Source organism: Monodelphis domestica, chromosome 6 (assembly GCF_027887165.1).
Source record: "Monodelphis domestica isolate mMonDom1 chromosome 6, mMonDom1.pri, whole genome shotgun sequence".
NCBI lineage: Eukaryota > Metazoa > Chordata > Mammalia > Didelphimorphia > Didelphidae > Monodelphis > Monodelphis domestica.
In genome coordinates this window covers 189947417-189969628 of record NC_077232.1, presented here as the reverse complement: position 1 = coordinate 189969628, position 22212 = coordinate 189947417, and the positions used below count along the sequence as shown (strand labels likewise).

General features: G+C 40.7%; 1 protein-coding gene across 1 annotated transcript in view; it reads left to right on the top strand.

The window, feature by feature from the left end:
* Nucleotides 1–200: 200 nt before the first annotated feature.
* The window catches only part of DCHS2 (dachsous cadherin-related 2), a 361472-nt gene continuing 339460 nt past the window's right edge, over nt 201–22212 (top strand). The window contains exon 1 of the mRNA XM_016423164.2: nt 201–7670. Within this exon, the coding sequence (XP_016278650.2) occupies nt 5547–7670 (2124 nt within the window). The 5' untranslated portion in view covers nt 201–5546. The remainder of the gene's footprint in view (nt 7671–22212) is intronic.

The following is a 22212-nucleotide window of genomic DNA, read 5'->3' as shown; positions in this document are numbered from 1 at the left end:
GATTTAAGAAAGAACTGAAAAGACCCACATAAACTGATGCAGAGTGAAATAAGCAGAACCAGGAGAACATCATACACAGTAACTGAAATATTGTGGAAAGATCAAATGGGATAGACTTTGCTATTAACAGAAATATAATGATTCAGGACATTTCTGAGGGTTTTCTGAAAAAAAGATTATTATCTACTTCCAGAGAAAATGTGAAAGAGGAATTGGAAAAGGCATGCAGCAAGTCAAGAAGCAGTGGCTGAGTGGTGACCTGACTGTCAATCAAATGAAGATTCTGATTTGGAATCTTACCAGGAAAGGCAGTTTGGAGCCAAATCAACTGCTGGCTGAATTCTGACTGATTGCTGGTGGCCTTTGAATAAGGGAAGGAAGAAGCTGGGTTTATCTCTGGGACTTGAGATAATCAAACTGGAGGTGGCCTGGTGACTTTGAAGGCAGAAGAAGAAGGACAATAGTCCATTTATCTCTCTGACTTGCTCTGTTGGTGATAGTGACTGAAATACTAGACCTATCAACCATTTCTCTCAATATCCTCCAATCTAAGGCTAACTATAGAATTAGGGAAACCCCCAACCCTCTTACCTCCATCCTCCTTCTATTCCTCCTTTCCTCCCTCTTCCAGCCTCCCTTCCTCACCTCTTATTCCCTTTAGCTTCCCCTTCCCCTGTTCTTCTTCTGGTTTCTAAATCAGTCAGGGTAAGTTAATGATGTTCCAAATGAAAATACACTCTATCTTCTTTTATCTTAAGTATGGGTTTATTTAGGGAAGACAGGAAAAGATGAAGTATTCAGAAGAAGGGGGAGGTCAACAGTGTTAAATGTTGCAAAGAGGTCAAAAAGGATTGGGTCTAAGACAAGGTCATTGGATTTCCCAATTAATAGATCACTGGGAACTTTGAAGAGAGAAGTTTCAATTGAGTGATAAGGTTGAAAGCTAGATTGCTAATGTTGAAAAGTGAGAGGAATGGAAGTGGAGGAAATTAGTGGCTCTGAAAGAGAGGTGAAATCTAGAATCAGAGACTAAGGGTATGGTGGAGACAAATGAAAATTTTTAGGGATGAGGGATACCTCCCTATATTTGTAGGCAGGTGGAAGGAGTCAATAGAGAGGGGCAGATTAAGCCAAAAAATGGTAGGAGGAATGGGTTCGTGATCACTGAGGTTTTTTCTAATTCTGAAATTCTGTGGGTTTGAGTCTCAACCCCATTACTTAAAATCAGACCCAGACTCTCTGAGTCTGAGATTCCTTACCCATAAAAATAAGTTTAGTCTAAATTATTTTTGGACCATTCTCTCTGTATCTAAGTTTTTATCTTTCTAAATTTAAGGTTACTAATGACTGAAAATTAAAAAAAATAGCACTTAAGTGCTTCAAGATTTCTGACATACTTTACATATGATAACTCAGTCTGATTCTCACAACATTCCAGTGAAGTGCTATTATCCCCATTTAATAGATGCAGGAACTGAAACACCAGGAGGTTAAGTGACTTGCAAAGGTTCAATCAGTTCATAGGTATCTAAGGCAAGATTTAAACTCAGGGCCTCTTGATGCCAAGACCATGCCACATAGTAGCCACTAAACTTTATTGCTGAAAAGGACCATCATTATTTTTTTTCATATAGTTAGAATTCTGGGCCTGTAGTCAGAACACCTGAGTTCAAAGTTGATGCTTATTGGCTGGGTGACCTTGGGGTAGTCATTTAAATGGTTAAATTGACTAATACAATCACATGTCTAGTTTGGTGGTCAAATTTGATCACCACTTCCAAGCTCCTATCATTAAAGCAGAAGTTTGTAATGTATGTGTGATGGAAACTTCTGACAGTCTGGTAAAGTCTAGGGACTGAAGATAAAGTATATAAGATTACAAAAGAGTAATGAGAGGGAGAGAGGGGAAGGGAGAGAGAAGAGGAAAGGGGGAGAGTAACATTTTAAAGTTTGTGGACCTCCGGTTAAAATCTCAGCAAATCAAAAGTTTCTAAACTTGGGGCAGCTAGATGGCTCAGTGGATAGAGAGCCAAGCTTGGAGATCAGAGGTCCCCAAATCTGACTTCAGCTACTTCTTAGCTGTGTGACTCTGGGCAACTCATTTAACCCCCATTGCCTTCCTTACCACTCTTCTACCTTAGAACCAGTACCTAATATTGATTGTAGGTCAGAAGGCAAGAGTTTTTTTTTAAAGTTCCTAAATTGTAGGTGAAACATTTCCAATAGACATCAGAGTTGATATTAATACAATTATTAATATGATATAATTATAATACAACTATTGTTACTATAATTAAAATAAACAAAGGGGCTGGGAATCCATATATGAACCAAGTAATGTAACTGAAATCTTTACTTAGTTTGCGCAAAATAGACACATATTTGCTTATATGGGTATTGGTGTATAAGTATCTTGTATATTTCTGTATCACTATTTTCGCAAGTATGTAGAGACTGTGATAAATAATGTTTATTTAAAAGTATTTGTGAAGTTAGAATCACTTTATATCATACATTTTATTAATCAATGGATACTAAAAAGCATCTCCTATGTAGAGGTTAACAAAATGTTTTCATGTTAAAAAAAAAAAGGTCTTCATTCTCAAAGGCTAGGAAGCTGCTACATTCTTACACTCTGCTTTAGATCAAAGACTAGCATTATTCTAAAGGAAAGCCAAATCCGATATTAAAGAGAAACAAAAACAATCTCACTGAATATAAGTTATTGTGTTGGGAAATTCTGCTTGATCTAAATATGCGTTCCTGATGGCAAGATTCCAATGTCTAAAACCACCAGATAAAAATAGTTCACTTTCATATCAATTTTCTCACAATATCTTTGAGATAAAGTGCATACACAATACATATATACACAGGTGTGTATATTATATACATAGCTATATGTGTATATGTTTCATAAATATACTATGTTATATTTAGATATATGTTATATTTAGACTAGACACAATTTTATAGGCAAAGGGAACATCTGGTGAGGAACTCTACCAATGCATGCTCTTATAAAGGTGGGGCTTGGACCCAGACCAGCTCTTTATCTCCTAAGCCAGGTTGGAGCACAGTTGGCAGTATTAATTAATAGTTCCACTCCACAGATGAAGAAACTAAGGTTCAGGTGGATACATTTTCTTTCCCAGAGTCATACATCTGACATTTGAGGAGTGACTTCAATTCTTAAGACTTCTGGCTCATTGTTAGTACTCTGTACCATTATACCAGGATGATGAAAATTATATACCTTCCTTTCACCATTTCTACATTTACTATTCCTATACTTTCCTTGGTGCAACTTCTATACACAAAACATATTTGAAGATACCTGTACTCTACACAGGTTTTATTATTACTGCTAGATGGAACACCAAAACACACTTCCTATTTCTGGGCTAAATAAAGAGAAATGGCCCTAGAAAATGACTCTCTGTCTTCCCCTTATTCATATTTTATAGAATTGTATAGTCATTCATTCTTTGAAAGATTCTTAATCTTTGCATGGCATCCCACTTGTCCAAGACTATCATGGACCCTCTTTCATTTTCTCTTTTCTCTCATGATGATCTATCTCATCAGCTTCTGAGGCTTCAATTACTATCCATGCAGATGATTCAGAGACCTATTTATCTTTCCCTGGTCTGTCTTTTGAGTTATGATCCTGCAAGACCACTTCTAATGTCCTGTCTATCAAACTCAACTTGGAGTATGAAGGACCTGGATTCAAATTTGACCTCAGACACTTTGTGACCCTGGACAAGTCACTTAATCCCAATTGCCTTCTGGCTTAAAATTGATACTAATACAGAAATAAAAGGTTAAAAAAAAAGTAAACTTATTGAAGGCAGGGATTGTTTCTGTGTCCCTAGTCCTTAACCCAGCCCTTGCACACAGTAATCAATTAATCCATGTTTATTGCTTGATTGATTCACTTGGCAATCCTTACTGTACTAGAGAACTGAAGGGACAGAGCAGTGCTTCCATTCTCCTTCAGTTCAATTTCAGCTACAAGTCAAAATTGTGTGTGTGTGTGTGTGTGTGTGTGTGTGTGTGTGTGTGTGTGTGTGTGATTATCTGCAGGAAAACTAAACTCTCTCAGAGAGAGGGACCCTAGCTGCCTCCTCAGTGGGGAGACGGTGTTATCAGGCTTGTATACATTTGGGGAAGCTCCAGATGCTATATATCTCTCTAAATCAACACCTTAGCAATCTTGTAGCTGATCTTGCAATGAATGAATAACAAGGGCTCACCAACAGACTCTCCTTTGCCATTCCTGGTGGTGGAGTAAGTGGGGGCCGCTCAGCAAGAAACTCACACATTGCTGAGTAGTAGCGCGGCATAATAAACCGTGGTTTACACCCATGTGTTTCACAGACTTCTCGGGTTTTCTTGGAGGCTTTTCCTAGGAGGACCGCCCTGCCCTCCCCCCACCCTCCTTTATAATAATCCTCGCACCAGCTGTGCTGCTATTCCTTTGACTCCATCTGTCCTTCCGCTGGGGACAAGTCTATCTCACCAAATGCGGAACACAAGTTTGGCTACCCGAAATGATTAGAGCCTCTAACCCCCGCCCCTTTTCCGGAGCCAAGCGCCCTGTCTTTTTCTGGGGAGAAGGCTGCTCCTCTCGCTTCTAAATCACCTCCTTACACGCGAGGCTTCCTGCCCCGGCTCTAACCCCTAACCACTGTCCAATTCTCTCGGTTGTCCCCGGGCAGCCTTCTCTCTCTTTCCTTCCCATGTCCAATCCCTAGCACTTCGCCTCTAGCAGGGGTCTTGCTGCCAGCAGAGGCGGGGGAATCGTGCCCTGCGGCAGTGGCGCGGCTCTCCGGGTAGGAGTTTGCCCTTGTCTGAGCGAAGTCACATGGTGAGGAGGGGTAGTCGGCAGAGGAGGGGGCGCGGCGCTCTCCGCTCTCCTTGCTGCGGAGGAGAGACGCAGCTCTGAGAGCAGAAGCAGCAGAAGCGGCCGCAGCCACAACCACGGCTAGGGAGCTGTCCCTCCCCGCCCATCAAGCCTTCGCTCACACACTTGTTATTCACCGCACCAACTTTCTCCCTCCCTCTCTCCTCCTCTTTCTCCTCCTCCTCTCCCTCCCCGCGTGTGCGCGCGGCTAAAATGATTTCCTCCTTTTCTGGCAAAAGAAATAATGCACCTGACTTTACCAGGGGGAAACGACCAGCCGAGCAGAACAAGGAACAGATGTAAAAGGAATAACGGCAGAGGGAGAAACCGAGATGAGACCGATCTAAGAAAATTTACGGAATGAAGCTGGAGAGGCGGGCATCGGCAGCAGCAAGAGCAGCTTTCTAGTCTTACATCTCTGATCTAGGCAGAGGAGGACTTTGCCAGTTGCAAAGTGCAACCCTAAGAACTCAGAACTGCTGTTTGTCTGTTTGCTAAACAAACTCTTTCTTCTTTGGCTGAGACACCGGATCCTGAAGGAGGCTCCCTGTAGACGCACTTGGCTTTTCCTGCAGCCACAAAGACAAACAGCGGTTTTCCAAAGAGCGGATGAACTGAGGTGAGCAGAGGGGGGAAAATGAACCCCCCTGGGAGAAGGAGGTGCAAGGCGCTGCTGCAGCAGCGGGAAATTCTGGCTGGGCAATGCCTGATGTTCCCCAGGAGAAGGGAGACGTGCAGAGGATTGCAATGGGATGCTCTGGATGGGGAGCAGCTCCTACTCCCTGCCGAGAGAAGACGCCAGAAGCGGAGACGCGGCAGCAGCGGCTGCAGCGGTGCACAGCTGTGCACTCTGGCTGCAGGGCAGCGCTACCTGCTGGGACTGTTCCTCCACATGTGGCTGTGGACCGCCTCCGGCTCGTCCGCTCAGGTGTACAACCTCAGTCTAACGGTGGACGAAGGGCTCCCCCCGGATACTCTGGTTGGGGATATTCTCGCCGGGCTGCCCGGTGAACAGCAAGGGGTGGGAGATGGTTTCTTCCTGTCTGAGGACTCGGGCGACTCCCCGCTGCTGGACGACTTCCATATAGATACCGACACGGGCATCATCCGTACTGCGCGGAGCCTGGACCGGGAGCGGCGGGACCGCTATAGCTTCGTGGCGGCCACGCTGCTGGGCGCTGTGGTGCAGGTGGAAATTGCCGTGAACGACGTGAACGACCACTCGCCACGCTTTCCAAGTGATTCCCTGCAGCTGGACATCTCTGAGCTCAGCCCACCAGGCACAGCTTTCCGCCTGCCAGGCGCCCGGGACCCAGACGCGGGGTTGTTTAGCACCCAGGGTTACACCTTGCTGCAGATTCCCGAACTCACGCAGAACGTAGAGGGACCCTACTTCCAGCTGCGCTACGGTGGCCCGGGGCAGCAGTCTTCCTCGTCAGGCTCCTCTTCACCGCTGGAACCTCTGGACTTAGTGCTGGTGCGGCGTCTGGATCGCGAGGAGGCCGCAGCTCATGAGCTAATGATCGAGGCATGGGACGGGGGCAGCCCTCGGCGCACTGGCCGCCTGCAAGTGGAGGTTCGCGTACTGGACGAGAACGACAATCCACCAGTTTTTAACCAGAGCGAGTACCGGACCTCCGTGCGCGAGGACGCCCCGCCGGGTACCGCCGTCTGCAGGGTGCATGCCACAGATCTCGACTTGGGGTCAAATGGCCAAGTGCGCTACAGCCTCCGCGCCCGACAGCCTTCCACGGGCGGGTTGGACAGTGAGGGGGCCTTCTTCTCCGTGGAGGAGCTGAGTGGCGTGGTGCGGGTGCGCCGGCCGCTGGACCGAGAGGCCCAGGCCCGATACCGGCTGGTTGTGGAAGCCCTGGATGGAGGCGCAGAACCGGAGGCAGCCAGCGCCCTGGTGTCCATTGAAGTGCTAGACGTGAACGACAACCGACCTGCCATCCACTTGCTCTTTCTAACCGAAGGAGGCGTTGCCCAGGTGTCAGAGGGTGCCAGGCGCGGGGATTACGTGGCCCGCGTCTCAGTGTCCGACCTCGATAGGGATCCGGAGGAAGAGGCTACCGAGGTCGGAGTGGGTAGCGAAGCGGGTAGCGCGGGAATCACGCTATCTTTGGAAGGCGGTCTGGGCTCCTTCGCACTGCGTCCAGGAGGCCCTCGGGACGTGTTCTTCCTCTGCGTGGAGGGACCCCTGGACCGGGAGAGCCGCAGCCTGTACGAGTTGCTACTAGTGGCCACGGACTCAGGATCTCCGCCCCTTAGCACCCAGGAGATCCTCTTGCTTCGGGTCACCGACGTCAACGATCAGGCACCCCATTTCAGCCAGGAGCGCTATTATGCCTCGGTGTCTGAGGCCGCGGCTCCTGGCACTGCAGTGCTCCGTCTCAGCGCTTCTGATGGAGATGAGCCAGGCACTGACCATGCCAGGGTGCGCTATGCCCTAGCCCAGGTCCAGCCCTCCAATGGTTGCATCCCCGAAGAAGCAGTTTCTGGAGCAAGGTGCCCTCCTCTGGCCTTTGCTGTGGACCCAGAGAGCGGGGTGATAAGCACTATTGGGACCTTGGACCGAGAGGTCCAGGAGGCTGTGGAGCTGCAAATAGAAGCCCGGGATCTCGGCCATCCTCCGCTCTCCTCCACCTGCTGGCTCAGCCTCACTATAGAAGATGTAAATGACAATGAGCCAGTTTTCCAGCGACAGGTGTACAACGCCAGCGTCGCTGAACATGCTCCTTCTGGGCATTGCTTTCTGCAGGTGAGTTCAGGGGAAATCCCGCTGGCGACCAGTGGTGGGGAAGGGTCAGGGGAGATTTTCAAAGCTTGGAAGAGAAAGGGATCTCTAGACCTAAAAGCCAAAAGAAGACCTAAGTTCCTGGCTTTCCTCTTTGGAGGCAAATCAATGATCTTCTCTGGCTTCTAAGTTTTCTCAATTTGTAAAAATCACAGCTTGGTTTTAGTATTGGGGGAAGAGCAAGGTGTCAGGAATCAGAAAAGCTCTATTCAGTTCTCTGGATCCATGTAATCTGAGGCAAGTCTTTTGGGCAGCTCTATATTTGGGACTCAGTTTCCCTATTTACAAAATGAGGAGGTTGAATTAGATGAACTCTAAAAGTTCCTTTCAGTTCTGAAATTTTAGATCGGGAAGCAGTTATTCTGATGGTGGAAGTTTTTGTTTCCTTTATTCTGGGTCTATTCACACAAACCAGTTTGAGAAAAGAGAAAAATAAAACTTGCTGAGTCCAAGTGATCACTGGGATACACAGTAGTGCCTCATATATTTGGGCACCGTGGGGAATGAAGAATTGTATGTTTATTTCCCAGATAACCAGATGCCTTTAAGCTCTCAATTAAAAAAAATTTTTTTTATTTGAATGGAACTCTTTCTGAAGAGTATTTCACACTTTCTGGTCTTAAGACAAGGGATCCTGAAACTAATTTAAACTTTTCTTGATGACTCAGGCCCATCATCATGAACATCATTTGTTGTTGTTTTTTTTTAATACCCTTAGGACACTGAATGCTGTATACTACTGCTGTGCTTTTACAAATTCTTGTATCTGCTTTTTATAGTTATTTTTCCTTTTCTCTCTCAAATTCAAGTTGTCAGCATGATGACAGCTGTCATTTCCAGCTGTATACACCCCTTCTCACTGCTGCTAATTTGGCCTGAGCAGAGAAACCTGCTCAGATAATAGGATCATTAGAGCTAGGTGTAGAGTAAAAGTAAAGGTATGAGGAGCTGTCTTAGGTATGAGCTATTTGGGCAATTCAGAGGCCTCTTTTTGCATCCTTTTTTGCTTCCCATCTCTGTTCTGGACAGTTAAAGGCTGTTGCATAAGGGATCTCTAGAGGAGTGAAGTGTCATTGTATTTTTTTGAGAAATGACTTAATGACCAGTTCTGTGAATATGCAAGTATTGTCCTCATGCTTTAAAAACAGTTTATAAATATAGCAATATTCTTCACTCTCTATTCTTCCCAAAGGGAAACACTGTTTTTAGAGGTGACTTTTAAAGATGAAGTTATGACCATTGAAGATTTGACTTAGGATGTGGGAGGCTGACCTAAAGAACATTTAAGGCCTCTTCTAACTCAAAGATCATGAACCATAATAAGATCTTGACCTGAAGAAATAAAGGGCCAGAGAGGGGAAATTACATGTATAAGTCATGCCTGGTATATATCAGAGTCAGGATTTGAACACAGATCCTCACTCCAAATATAGGGTTCTTTCTTCTTTTTTAAACCATTTCCCATCTGTCTTAGAATCAATAGTGTATATTGGTTCCAAGGCAGAAGAGTGGTAAGGGCTAGGCAATGGGATAAAGTGACTTGTCCAGGGTCACACAGCTGGGAAGTATCTGAGGCCATATTTGAAACCAGGACCTCCTGTCTCTATACCACGGTTCTTTTTTTTTTTTAAATAATTGTTACCATGTGATTTATTGTGGCTTAATTCTTCAGCTCCATGGGACAGATAAAGAATTGGATTTAGGGTAACTTTTCTTTGATTAGAACTTGTTTTATCATCAGTGTTTTATGCCCAGTCCAGAGTTCTCTTGTGATTCTCTAATAAGACCTGCTGTGCCTCAAGGATATATTTTAAAGCATATCGTCCCCTCCTATAATTACTAAGTAAGTCTTCATGAAGGAGATAAGAGAAGCTGTGATGGGCATCAGCAGCCCCAAATTCAGTGTATAGGAAACTTAGGAATCCCTTTGCTGGGTGAGCCCAGCACATGAGCTGCTCAAATTACATGGTATCATTTGCTTGAAATCAGTGTTTCTTAAACTAAGGTTTCTGGAGCTTTAACTCCATTCACTCTTCATCATTAAGGCGAAGCATCTCAAATGCTTTTATGGTACCTCCATCTTTCTCTCCTTTGAGGATATGGTAAGATATTAGACTAGGAGATAGGGGAATATGCCATTCCACTTCCAGCCACATAGCCTTTCTTAATCTCTTTTTCCATCTGTTAAATGGGGATACAAATGCCTGCCCTGTCTCCCTCACAGATTGGCTACACTACACTGAGACTTAGAGAGTAATTCAGACATCCAAGGGACTATCACAATATTAAAGAAAGTACAATTTTAACTCAACCTTGACCTCTTTTCTTTCCTAGCCCATAGGCACATAGGAAGTACTCAGTAAACTCTTGTTGGTTGGAGGAAGTGTGTGTGAGAGAACTAGTTCACACTCAAGGTTTCTTTTGATCTTGAGAATTTTGTAGGATTTAATTTTGGACGGAGAGTATGACAGAATGAGCTGCCTTTTACTGCAGGTAGAGACTGTCAATATTCTTACCACTTGTTTATTTTTCTTTTGAAAATTAATATTTTTGGTAACAAAATTTGATTTTCTTTCTCTTCTTCCCATACTTTTCTTCAAATGAGAAACAAAACCATTGAGACAAATATGGATAGGCAAACAAAACAAATTGCTTCTTCGATCTTGTCCCAAACATGTTTAATTCTAAACCTTAAGTCCATCATCCTTCTGTCAGGAGGTGAATCTTGTGCTTTAAATTCTCTGTCAAAATAGGTTTTGTAAGGAGCATGGAGTAATAGATAGAAGGAATGACCTTGGGAGACCTGGGCTTAAGTCTTACCTCTGAGATCTACTAATAGTGTGACCATAGGCAAATGACAACTTCTCAGTGCCCCAGGCAGCTTTCTCTGATTCTAAATTACAGATGAGAGCCTGCAGGAATTCCCCATAGTGATGAAATCATAGACCAAACTTTCTTCCAAACCCCCACCACAAAGTATAGGATCAAATTATAGTAGACTACCCTCCAGGGAGTGCCTAAGAAATAGCTTTTTAAAAATTAAATTTCATTTTTCAATAACAGTCATTTTCTCTCTCTCCCACCTTCCTCCATGCAAATGGAGGGAAAAAAGAACAACAAAACCTTTATAACAAATATGCATAGTCAGGTAAGACAAATATACATGCTGGTTATGTTAAAAAAATGGATCTTATTTTTCATTTTGTTACTCTTTCTGCTCTGTGAGGAAGTGGATACCATTCAGCATTACTGGTCCTTTAGAATCATGGTTGGATTATTGGTACTGATCAGAGGTCCTTTGCCATTTAAAAGTGTTCATTTTTACAATGATATTATTGTATATATTATTCTCCTGTCTCTGCTCAGTTCACATAGCATCAGTTTATAATGTCTTCCTAGATTTCTCTAAAACTGTCCCTTTTGTCATTTTCCATGACCCAATAGTATTCCATTATATTCATAAATTAGCTGTATATTTAGCTATTTATCTGTTCTCCAATTGCTGGGCACCCCATTTGTTTCTAGTTTTTTGACACCACAAAAAGTGCATATAGAATTATTTTTGTACTCATGTGGCCTTTTTTTCTTTCTTTGATCTGAGTGATATCTTTTAAAAGCTAATAAAAGCTAACTTGGGAACTATGGGCAATCTAGATCCAGAGAATATTTATTATTTTATTCCTCCTGAAATATGGAAAATAAGAAATAGCACTCAAAATCTGATTTAGCAGGAAGTCCCCTAGGGGACGAGGGTCTTAATGGTCAGAGCCAGCCAGACTCTGCTTGAGTCTGATCTGTATAGTTATGCCTAAGGCAGCTTCATGGGAATGGATGTTTGTAAGGCTTGTACTGCTTTAGGGCCATTTGGAATGCAGTTGAGGTCAGCTTCCTAGAGATCCAGAGATTAAGTGATAAGAGCCTTACCTAGGGCTGAAACCAATTTAAACAATGGACTAAAACTATCCAAATAGATAAATCAGGACCCAGAAAAATAGGCCAGGCTTTCCTGGGTCAGCTGGTATAGAATTCAACAGAAGAAAGGTCTTGAAGACACCTTCATGATCAATGAAGGATGGCCCAGGAAAGAATCCCTGGGGTCCTTCAGGTAGAGTGGAGATGCTGAGGAAGAGGGATAAACTCAGGGTGTGATATGTCCCTCAGTTGAGACCACCAAACCAAACTGTGACCTGATGGAAGTTCTCTCAGACTAAGATTTCCGTATTCTGTTTATGTCGGTGCTCGCTCGCTCGCCCAGTTGGTGCTTTTTATATTCTGTATTCTTTGACTTTCCCCTCAGTTTCTTAGTAAAGCTCTTTTTGAAAACTCCACCTATTATCTCTGCCTAGATTTGGGAAAGAAGAGCTTGGTCAATGCGTGCATAAAGAAAGCTGTTAGAAAAGTGAGAACTCAAGTGGTATGATACAGGGCTGAACAGTTCCCTGTCCCACTAAGGTATTCTCCCAGGGAGTAGGTGATGCCAGAGAGAGTAGAAGATAAAGCCCTGGGACTTCATATGTACCTTGAGCATTCCCTGCCTTCTTCTAGCAGGACCTTAGCAGCTTCTCAAGGTTTTAGTTCCAAGACTGGTCTAGAACTTCAAACCTTTGTCTCTAAGGGTTTTTTTTTTTTACCTTTCACCATCATAAATCATTACTGATCCCTGAACTCCCACCCAAAGTATCTCCTGAACTTGTGGTCCATTAGCTCTGCTTGGCTCCAGGAGTTCCGAGATTTGAGATACCTAAAAGCTAATTACCCTAATTACCCTTCTGTTACAGTCTTATGGTGCCAGTTTGGGTCACCTGCTTTGCTTCTACTGCTTCCATTTTTTAATGATGAAAATGTATTTTCTAGAATTTTTGTAAGGGAAAATTGAGCATAGAAATCTAGAAATAATACTCTATAAAATCATTAATTAAAGGCATCAAAAGAAAATACTTAATCCAAAATTAGATAACTCCAACGTTCCTAAATTCTGTCTAGCTTTCAGTTTCCAAGGTGTAGCATGGCCCACTATGACTCCCTTTAATGCAGGAACCTCTGGTTCCTTCTTGATTAGGGTAACACAGTGGAAAAGAACAGTGAATTCAGAGTAAAGTATGGTTTCAGATCCATCCTACCTCTGTCATTTCCTACTTGTTTGGCCTTGGCCAATTTATTCAACCTTTCATGGCCTCATCTATAAAAGGAGAGTTGAATTAAGAGCCTCTGTGGACCCTTACAACCCTAGATCTCTGTTATGGTTCTGAGTAAAACTAGTGGATTTCTTCACAAAATAGCTGTGATTTACTTTACATGTGTACAGCCTGGATTGAGCCTGCCCCATCCCTTTAGGATAATCTTAGTCAATAAAGAAAATTATCATATTGAACGATGGTCTTTCAGTGCTCCACACATGACTACATAATTGCTTAGCTAGCTGTGTGGATGAAGATGATAATGTACTGAATGGGTCCTATTAGCTGAAAAAATTAGAATATTTCAGCCTGATGCACAAAAGCCAGCCCCTTTATTTATAAGATTAAGTCTTAGACAGCCACATCAAATAATTACTGCTCTAAGTATTTTAGGAAAGTGTCCTGATTCTTCATTGTTATTTTGACTAGTGTAAGCATTAGGAATCTACACCTTAAAATAATTCTGTGAGTTTCAACTCCAGTTCCATAGGGATGATACAAAGGGACAGTCAGCTTGACATCTCACCTAAAAGGATTGGAGTTTGTCATGGAAACTTTGCCTTTCTTTATAACACTGAGGAAAACTCCTGATGTCTCTGGTAACTTAATATTCATATCATTTTAGTATGATATGATGCCTGTCAAAAAAATGAGCTGGGTTAGCCATTTGTCATTGGAATAGCCATCTCTTGTTAATCACCTTCATCTTCAAGAGAAAGTCAGATGAGCTCGATCTCAGATAAAGATCATTAAGCATACCACTTCAGCTCCAGCAGCATATGTTACTGGACTCTACTAGAGAACAATGCAGACATTCTTGTCAAAAGTGAGTTCTCTGTGAGGTCTGAGGGGGGAAGGTCATTGTCAGCTGAGGCAGGTAACAGAGGTAACAACCTCATGAAAGAGGTTGTGTAGGGTTCTAGGAACTCTCTTGGATGAAGACTTAGAGGAAAGTGGCCTGGAAGAACTAATATTTTTCTGGCTATGGGAATGAGAAAGAAGAAGTACCCAAATGCCTTGTATACACTTACTATGTACACAATAAATGAATATGAAATATATAAGGTAAAAAATGAACTGCACAATAATAAGGGAGAGGAGAAAAGCAATGACTGTGCAATGGATTATCAAATTATTACCCCTTGGATTATCAAATTAGAAAAAATAAAAAATTCATTTACACAAACAAAAAGGTCAAGAATAGTGAAGGAATTAGTGAAAAAAAAATATAAGGGAAGGAGGTCTAGCAGTACCAAATTTTGATGTGTATTACAAAGCAGTAATGGTCAAAGCTATCTGATTCAGGCTAAGAAATGGAAAAGTAAATCAGTAGAATAGAACAGACACCAAACAAACAATTGTAAAAGACCATAGTAACTTTGTGTTTGGAATTCACTGTTTGGTAAAAATTTTTGGGAAAACTGGAAAGCAGTCTGACAGAAAGTAGATATAGAGCAATATATTATAGGCTTTATCAAGGTAAGATCAAAATGGATACATGACCTATGCATAAAGGAATATATCACAAGCAAATTAGAAGAACAGGAAAACATGTCACCTATCAGATTTATGGATAGAAGAATTTATGAATAAACAAGAGGTAAACAGCATTGTTTCATGAGATGTAAAATGAATAATTTTGAATTCATTAAATTAAGAAGGTTTTATGTAAATAAAACTAATGTAGCCAGGATTAAAAGGAAAGTAGTAAGTTGGGGGGAAATTTTTCTAGAAATAATTTCTCAGAGGTCTCATATCCAAAATATAGAAAGAAGTTTGTCAGATACATAAGAATATGAGCCATTCCCCAGTTGATAAATGGTCAAAAGGTATAAACAGATATTTTTTGTTGTCTATATGAATTGTATATGTGAATTACATGAGAAATATTCTAAATCATTATTGATTAGAGAAATAAAAATCAAAACAACTGTGAGATATCTCATACCTATCAGATTGACTCAAATGAAACAAAGGGCAAAATGACAAATGTCAGAGGAGATGTGGAAAACAAGCCATTTTAGAGAGGAATCTGGAGTTATCCTCAGAAAGTTACAAATCTGCAGATGTGGAAAACAAGCCATTTTAGAGAGGAATCTGGAGTTATCCTCAGAAAGTTACAAATCTGCATGTACCTTTTGACCTATTAATACCACTATTGGGTTTATTTCCTAAGGTGATTAGGGAAAAATGAAAAGAACCTATATATTCTAAAATATTGATAGCAACTATCTTTGTGGTGGCAAAGAACTAGAAACTGAGGGGATTTCCATCAACTGAGGAATGACTAAGGAAATTGTGGCATATGATTGTGATGGAATATTATTGCACCCAAAGAAATTAAGAGCAAATTAATTTAAAAACAATTTTTAATTTTAATAACATTTACACAGAAGTTTTCCAAAGTCATATGATCTATAATATCATCTCTCTTCCTTCTTCCCCCTCCCCCTCCTAGAGCTGACAAGCAATTCAGTCTGGGTTATACATGTATTATCATGCAAAATATATTTTCATATTATTCTTTTTTGTAAGTGAATAATCTTATAAAACCAAGGCCTTAAAGCATATGCTCAAATAAACAAGTGATAAGTCATATGCTTCCATCTGCATTCCTACTCCAGCAGTTCTTTCTCTGAAGATAGAGAGTATTCTCTGCCATAAGTCCCACAGAATTTTGCTGGATCACTTGTATTGCTGCTAGTAGCAAAGTTTATCACATTTGATCATCTCATGGTATTGTGGTTACTGTATATAATGTCCTCCTGGTTCAAGAGCAGGTTAATTTTGAAAAAAAACATATAAAAGTATATATGAAATCTTTTTTTTTTTAATTTTTAAAACATTATTTTATTTGGTCATTTTTATACATTGTTCATTGGAAACAGATAATTTTCTTTTCCTCCCCCCCCCCCAATCCCCTGCCACCCCTTCCCTAGCCGACCCGTGATTCGTCTGGGTATCACATGTGTCCTTGCTCTGAACCCATTTCCTTGTTGTTGGTATTTGAATTAGGGTGCTCATTTAGTGCCTCTCCTCGATCATGTCCCCTCAACCTCTGTAGTCAAGCAATTGCTTTTCCTTGGTGTTTTTACTCCCTCAGTTTGTCCTCTGCTTGAGGATAGTTTTTTTTTTCTCGTAGATCACTGCAGGTTGTTCAGGGACATTGTAAAGCCATTACTGGAGAAGTCCATTACGTTCTCTTGTACCACAATGTGTCAGTCTCTGTGTACAATGTTTTCCTGGTTCTGCTCCTCTCATTCTGCATCACTTCCTGGAGGTTGTTCCAGTCTCCATGGAATTCCTCCACTTTATTATTCCTTTTAGCACAATAGTATTCCATCACCAACATTGTATATGAAATCTTGAAGAATGAAATGAGCAGAACCAAGAGAACATTATATAAAGGAACAGATTTATTTGAAGAATGATTTATGTGTGTCCATCTCCAGAGAAAGAATTGATGAATATAAATAAGACATAGTATTATCCATATATCTTTTTGTCAAATGATACCTTCTTTAATGGGGGGAGAGGAGAGAGGGAGGGAGTTAACCAGATATTTTAATAATAATCAGGGATTTAACAAACAAGTAAATAAATTAAAACAACAACAAAAAAGAAGTCTTATAGGAGATGTTCTTTTTTTTCACTTCATTTATTTTAAAATATTTTTCCATGTTTACATGTCCCCTCTTCCCACTCCCCTCCCAGAGATGACAAGCAATTCCACTGGTTGTACAAATGTTATCACTTGATATCTATTTTCATATTTGTGATTTTTTAAAGTCTAAACCCCAAATACCCATATATACATGTGATAAGTGATGTCATATGTTCTTTTGCATTTTTGTTCCTATAGTTCTTTCTTTCAATGTGGTTAGCATTTGTAATGTATGGTCAGAAAGGGAATGTACACACCCACAGAGGAAATAGAGGAAGAGAGATAGAGAGACAGTTGAGAGAATGAAGAGGGAGACGAGATTTTTCTTCCCCTCTCTTCCCCTTGGGGAAGGTAATCCCATTTTTTCTCCTTGAAGGACAGAGTATGTCTCCTCAGAGAGTGGAGGTTAAAAACTAGAGGAAAGAGCTTTGGTGAAATGGCACACTGCTTCCCTTCTTGGTCTCAACTATTGTTGAGAGAGCAGATGGACCTTTCTGTCTCCTGGTCCTTCAAGTATACCAACTGCGGCTTCTCCTCCCCCCAAGACCTAGGGTTACTCCTCTGTCCAGGGGAGAGGATTGCTCCTTGGATCTAGTTGTTGGATCCCTAGGATCCTGAGCTAGCCCTCCCTTTTTGGGGAGAGGTATGGTTCTTCCCAAATCTTCAGCCCCTTTCCTTAGTGTCAGGAACTAGGCAGACCTGATCTAAGTAATAAACACTTTATTTGGGTTCACTCAGGGAAGAGAGAGATGATGGTATTAGGTGAGGAAAGTAGGTAGGCAGGAATCCCTATTGACTGGCAGACTGATCGCCCAAAATCTTGGGGGTCCAGGCTCTCGGCCTTGACCCCTTTTCTAGTCAGATGCTGGTTTGGTCTGTACTTCTGAGCTAATCTAGCCTGAGTAATGGAGTTCAGGACAAGTTAAGTAGAGAGGGGAAGAATAGATATTTGGAGAGAAGATTTCTCAGTAGACAGCTTCCTTCAGAGTCTCAGTCTACAGTATCTTAAGCTGAGTGAAAGATTTTAGGGCTTCACTGGGAAACAGTTGATATCCAGAGGGATTTCAGCTTAAGAGATCCTCTTCTCAGGCTTTCAGCTGGAGGAGTGAGGTAAGCTGGCAGTTTTTGAGTTCTTTCAGCTTCTGTTCTCTCACTGGAATCTTGGGTTTTTTTCTTCTTGCACCTTCCCTTTGTGAGATGCTCTTTGCACCACTGGATATGATTTTCTCTCCTACAAATTCCTCTCTTACACATTCTTTCTCATAAGTCCTTCAGTGGTGTCCTGGCTTGTTGTATTGCTGCTAGTATCAAAGTCCATTATATTGGACTTTTCCACAATGTTTTACTTTCTGTGTACAATGTTCTCCTGGTCTCCTCATTTCACTCTGCATCAGTTCATTGAGGTTCTCCCAGTTCATATGGAAAGCCACCAGATCATCAATCCTTATAGAACAATAATATTGTATCACTATCATATACCACAATTTGTTCAGCCATTCCCCAAATGAGGGACACTCCCTCATTTTATAGGAGATGTTCTTGAACTGAACTTTGAGAGAAGTTAAGGAGATACCAAGAGGGGTAGGTGAAGAGAAAATATGGCCCAGAAACTGTATACAACTTTTGCAAAGGTTTGGAGATAGGAAATGGAAGGTGCTGCAAGAGGAACAATGAATAAGCCACTAGGGCTGGACCTTAATGAATGGGTAGGGATTCAATAGATAAAGAAGGGAGGTGGAGGACAATCTAGGAATGTGAAAGTGTCAGCAAAGGGATAGAGGTGGGATGGTACAGGTGTATTTTAGGAGCAGAGCAACCCAGTTTGGATAAAGTTTAGGATACAGTGAGGAAAGTGATACAGAATAAAACTGGAAAGTAGGGAGATGTTAAGTAGTAGAGGGCTTTGAATGCCAGGTAGAAAGAGCTTGAATTTTTTTTTAATAGGCAATGGGAAACCATTGCCATTGGTGATGAATAACATGGTCAAATATTTATTTGACAGTATAATTTTTTTTGACAGTGGTTTAAAGGGATTTGGTTGGAGGAAGGAGAGAGGAGAGGCAAGAAAAATCTGTCTTCAACCTCTTATAATAGTGTAGGTAGAGGACAATGAATTTCTATATGTGATAGTGATGGGTAAAAAAGAGGAAGAGATAGTTTTAAGAGATGTTCCTTTTAGTCACAGTTCCTATATTTTTCTATAACTGAATTACATTTCTTGATATATTGTAGTATCATGAATTTTGTTCTTGTTGCTACTTTAACTCTACTACCAAACTTGGAACTGAACCTGTCGATAATTCCTATGCCACCTCCTACATACCACTGAAAACTATTCAGAAGCAAGTCCAAGAAATTTCTTTTTTTCATGCACTATAAAACTGCCTATTCTAGGTAGTAGTCATTTATCAAATCCCTAAACCTTAGTTCCATATTTTACCCATTTGGAAATTTCTGCCAATATGCATGGATAATTGAAGCTTCATCTTATGTCTGCTGGGCTTATTTTTTCAGCTTTCTCAGTCTTATTTAACATTTCAAGTTCTGTCTTATTACCTTGGCCAAATGGTCTCTCAGAGTATAGCTCTGCTCTCACATTTTCATAATTTTGTCATGGAATTTCCTTCCACAAAGATGCTGGAGCATGTCACCATTGGGCTAAGATCTTATTATTATTGTAATTTATGTGGTGTGGTCCCTCATGTATAATGCTAAACTCTTTTCTGTCTGATCATCACATTGCTTATATTGGTTATAAACCTTTCATTTAAGTTTTAGAAGTCAGATGTTTCCCCAGGAATTTTGAGAGTATTTCTTGTACCTTTTCACAATTATAAGTTTTTAATTTAAGTACTTCTGTTACTAGAGGTCATCTAGTTCAACCCCTTGATTTTATAACTGGGACAGCTGAGACCTATAGAGATAAAGTGCTTTGATGAATGTTCTACAGGGAGTCAGCAGCAGAGCTGACATTCAAATGGAAGGCCCCTGACTCCACATCCACTCCTCTTTGCTCTACACCAATCCCTTCTCATGCTGTCTGATGTGGCCTTCTGATTCAGGTAAAGCCCATTATTATTGGGCAAGAAATACCACTAAAGGATTCTTGATGAATATAGAAAACCTTCCCTCTTATCCATGCCTTGACTTTGGAACTGCTTAAAGGAAATTCACCAGGTAGAAATCTGACCCTGTGGAAATCATGTATGTTAACATTTTCTTTTGTGAGTCTCAAATGAGGTAATGCAGGTTAAACCTTTTGGAAACTTTAAAACTTTATAAAGAGCCAGCTATTGTTCTCATCCTCATCATCTTATCTTTTTTCAAAGAAGTTCAGTTAGAAAGTCCTGGGACAAGTTCCTACCCTACAATTATTCTTTTATATTTAATGTTTTGGAGACTATAAAATAATTGCTTTTTAGAACTGAATAATAATATCAAGATATACATTTATCTTCTTTTAAAAAAGCTGTTATTGATTTATTTTTATCATTCATTTAAAAATGTTCAAGTTATAAACTCTCTCTCCCGCTAGTCCCTTTTCCCACCCATTGAGAAGGCAAGCCATATAGTATCAATTATACATGTGAAATCATATAAAATATTTCTTTATTAGCCATGTTGCAAAAAAAGTAAAAAGTAAAAATAAATTATAATCTTCAATTTGTACTTAGAGTTCATCAGTTCTTTTTTGGAGGTGGAGAGTATTTTCCATCCTGAGTCCTTTGGAATTGTCTTGGATCATTGTCTTGATCAGAGTAGTTGTTTTTCATTGTTCAGTATTGCTGTTATGGTGTATGATGATTTCCTGATTCTGCTCATTTTTCTCTGCATCAATTCGTCTATGCGGTTGCATCAAATGCATCATCATCAAGGTCTTCCACAGGCCTTTCTGAAAATATCTCCATTGTCATTTCTTAAAGAACAGTAGAATTCCATCATGATTGTATACCAAACCACAACTTGATCATTCATTCTCATCCTCAATTTCTAATTCTTCCCCACCAAAAAAAGAGTTATTCCAAATTTTTTGCACATACAGGTCTTTTTCCTTTTTTTGATCTCTTTAGGATACAGACCTAGTAATAGAATTGCTGGATCAAACACTATGCATAGTTTTGTAGCCCTTTGGACATGGTTCCAAATTGTTCTCCAGAATAGTTGGTCCAGTTCACAATTCCATCAACAGTGTAAGCTTATCTTCTTGAGGCTCATTGAAAGCATCTTTGGGGTAACTCCAATAGTAGAAAGAATGACAAGAATGATATGTATCCCATCCCACCCCCACATAGTTTTGATATTTTTGCTATGTGTCTGTATTTTGAGAACTTTTCATTCCATCTATAAATATTTGTATGACAACATCCACTAAAAAAACTATTTTTAATTTTTATGAGTTTGTTATGTTCAGATGATTGTGAATAACACGTTTGTCTCAGATGATGCTCCATTTCTAGTAGAAGTTATTTCTTAAACTCTCATAAATATTTTGGAGTTGGCGTATATAGCATGAGAATTTTTCATCTGTTAGTTTGAATGATAACAAGGTTCTATGGTTGTGTTGGAGAACCTATGGCATGCATGCTGGAAGGGGCTGCTCCCCTCTCCACCACAGCTGAGGACATTTCTCTTATCACCTGCCCCTCTGCCCAGCAGCCCAATGGGAGCGCTTCCTCAGCTTACATGTGGTGTGAGGGTGGCAGTTTGGGCACTTGGTCTCTAAGACCATCACTGGTCTAGGATATGCTTCTGGTCCCTTATATTATTATGTCTACTCAGATAACCCTCTATTAAAGTTATCCTTTGATTCTTCATGGTGGGATCAAGAGGACCCCAGGTTCTCAGTGCCAGCCAAGCACAGAATCTGGCATATTTCCAAGTCAGAGAAGCTTTGTTCATGGGACTGGTACCAGATGAAGTTAGGTTGACTTTAGGATGATGAATTTTGAGCCACGGCCACTCACAAAGACTGGCTTCCAAGAGAAGGCCCTGTGACCTGTGTTTGTGGAGAGCATATTTGTACTTACTTCTAATTCATAGATCCTAAAGTATTGATTGTAGGACATAGACTTTGAGCAGGAATTGGCCGTAGAAATCATTTTATCTGAACCCCATCATTTTAAAGATGGGTAAACTGAGACCCTAAGAGAGTAAGAGATTTTCTCAAGATCATAAATATATGTATTTATATATGTGTGTCTCTCTAGATAACATGTTATGTATATGTACACACACAAAACACATTTAAGCAAGACATGCATTGATGTAACACACACTACACAGAGGTGTTGCAATGTACAACACATGTGAAAATACACATGCATATAACATGCATGTATATTAGGCCAATGTCCATATCTGTACATTATATGCATATAGGAATGATATGCAAAAATACATGTACACACAAAGCACACACTTGAAAACATACATTATACCTACACATAATGTATGCATGTATCAATGTGTTTTTATGTTATGTAAATATGTACATGTGCATCAAACCACATTTAAAATGTGTCTATATATAATGTATATATGTGTGTCTCTGTATACAATCTATGTATGTCTAATGTGTACATGCACAAATGTGGAGTCAGGAAGAGTTATTCCAAATATTTTTTGTACATGAAAACTGAATTCATTTTCTAGGTCTTCTACTTAC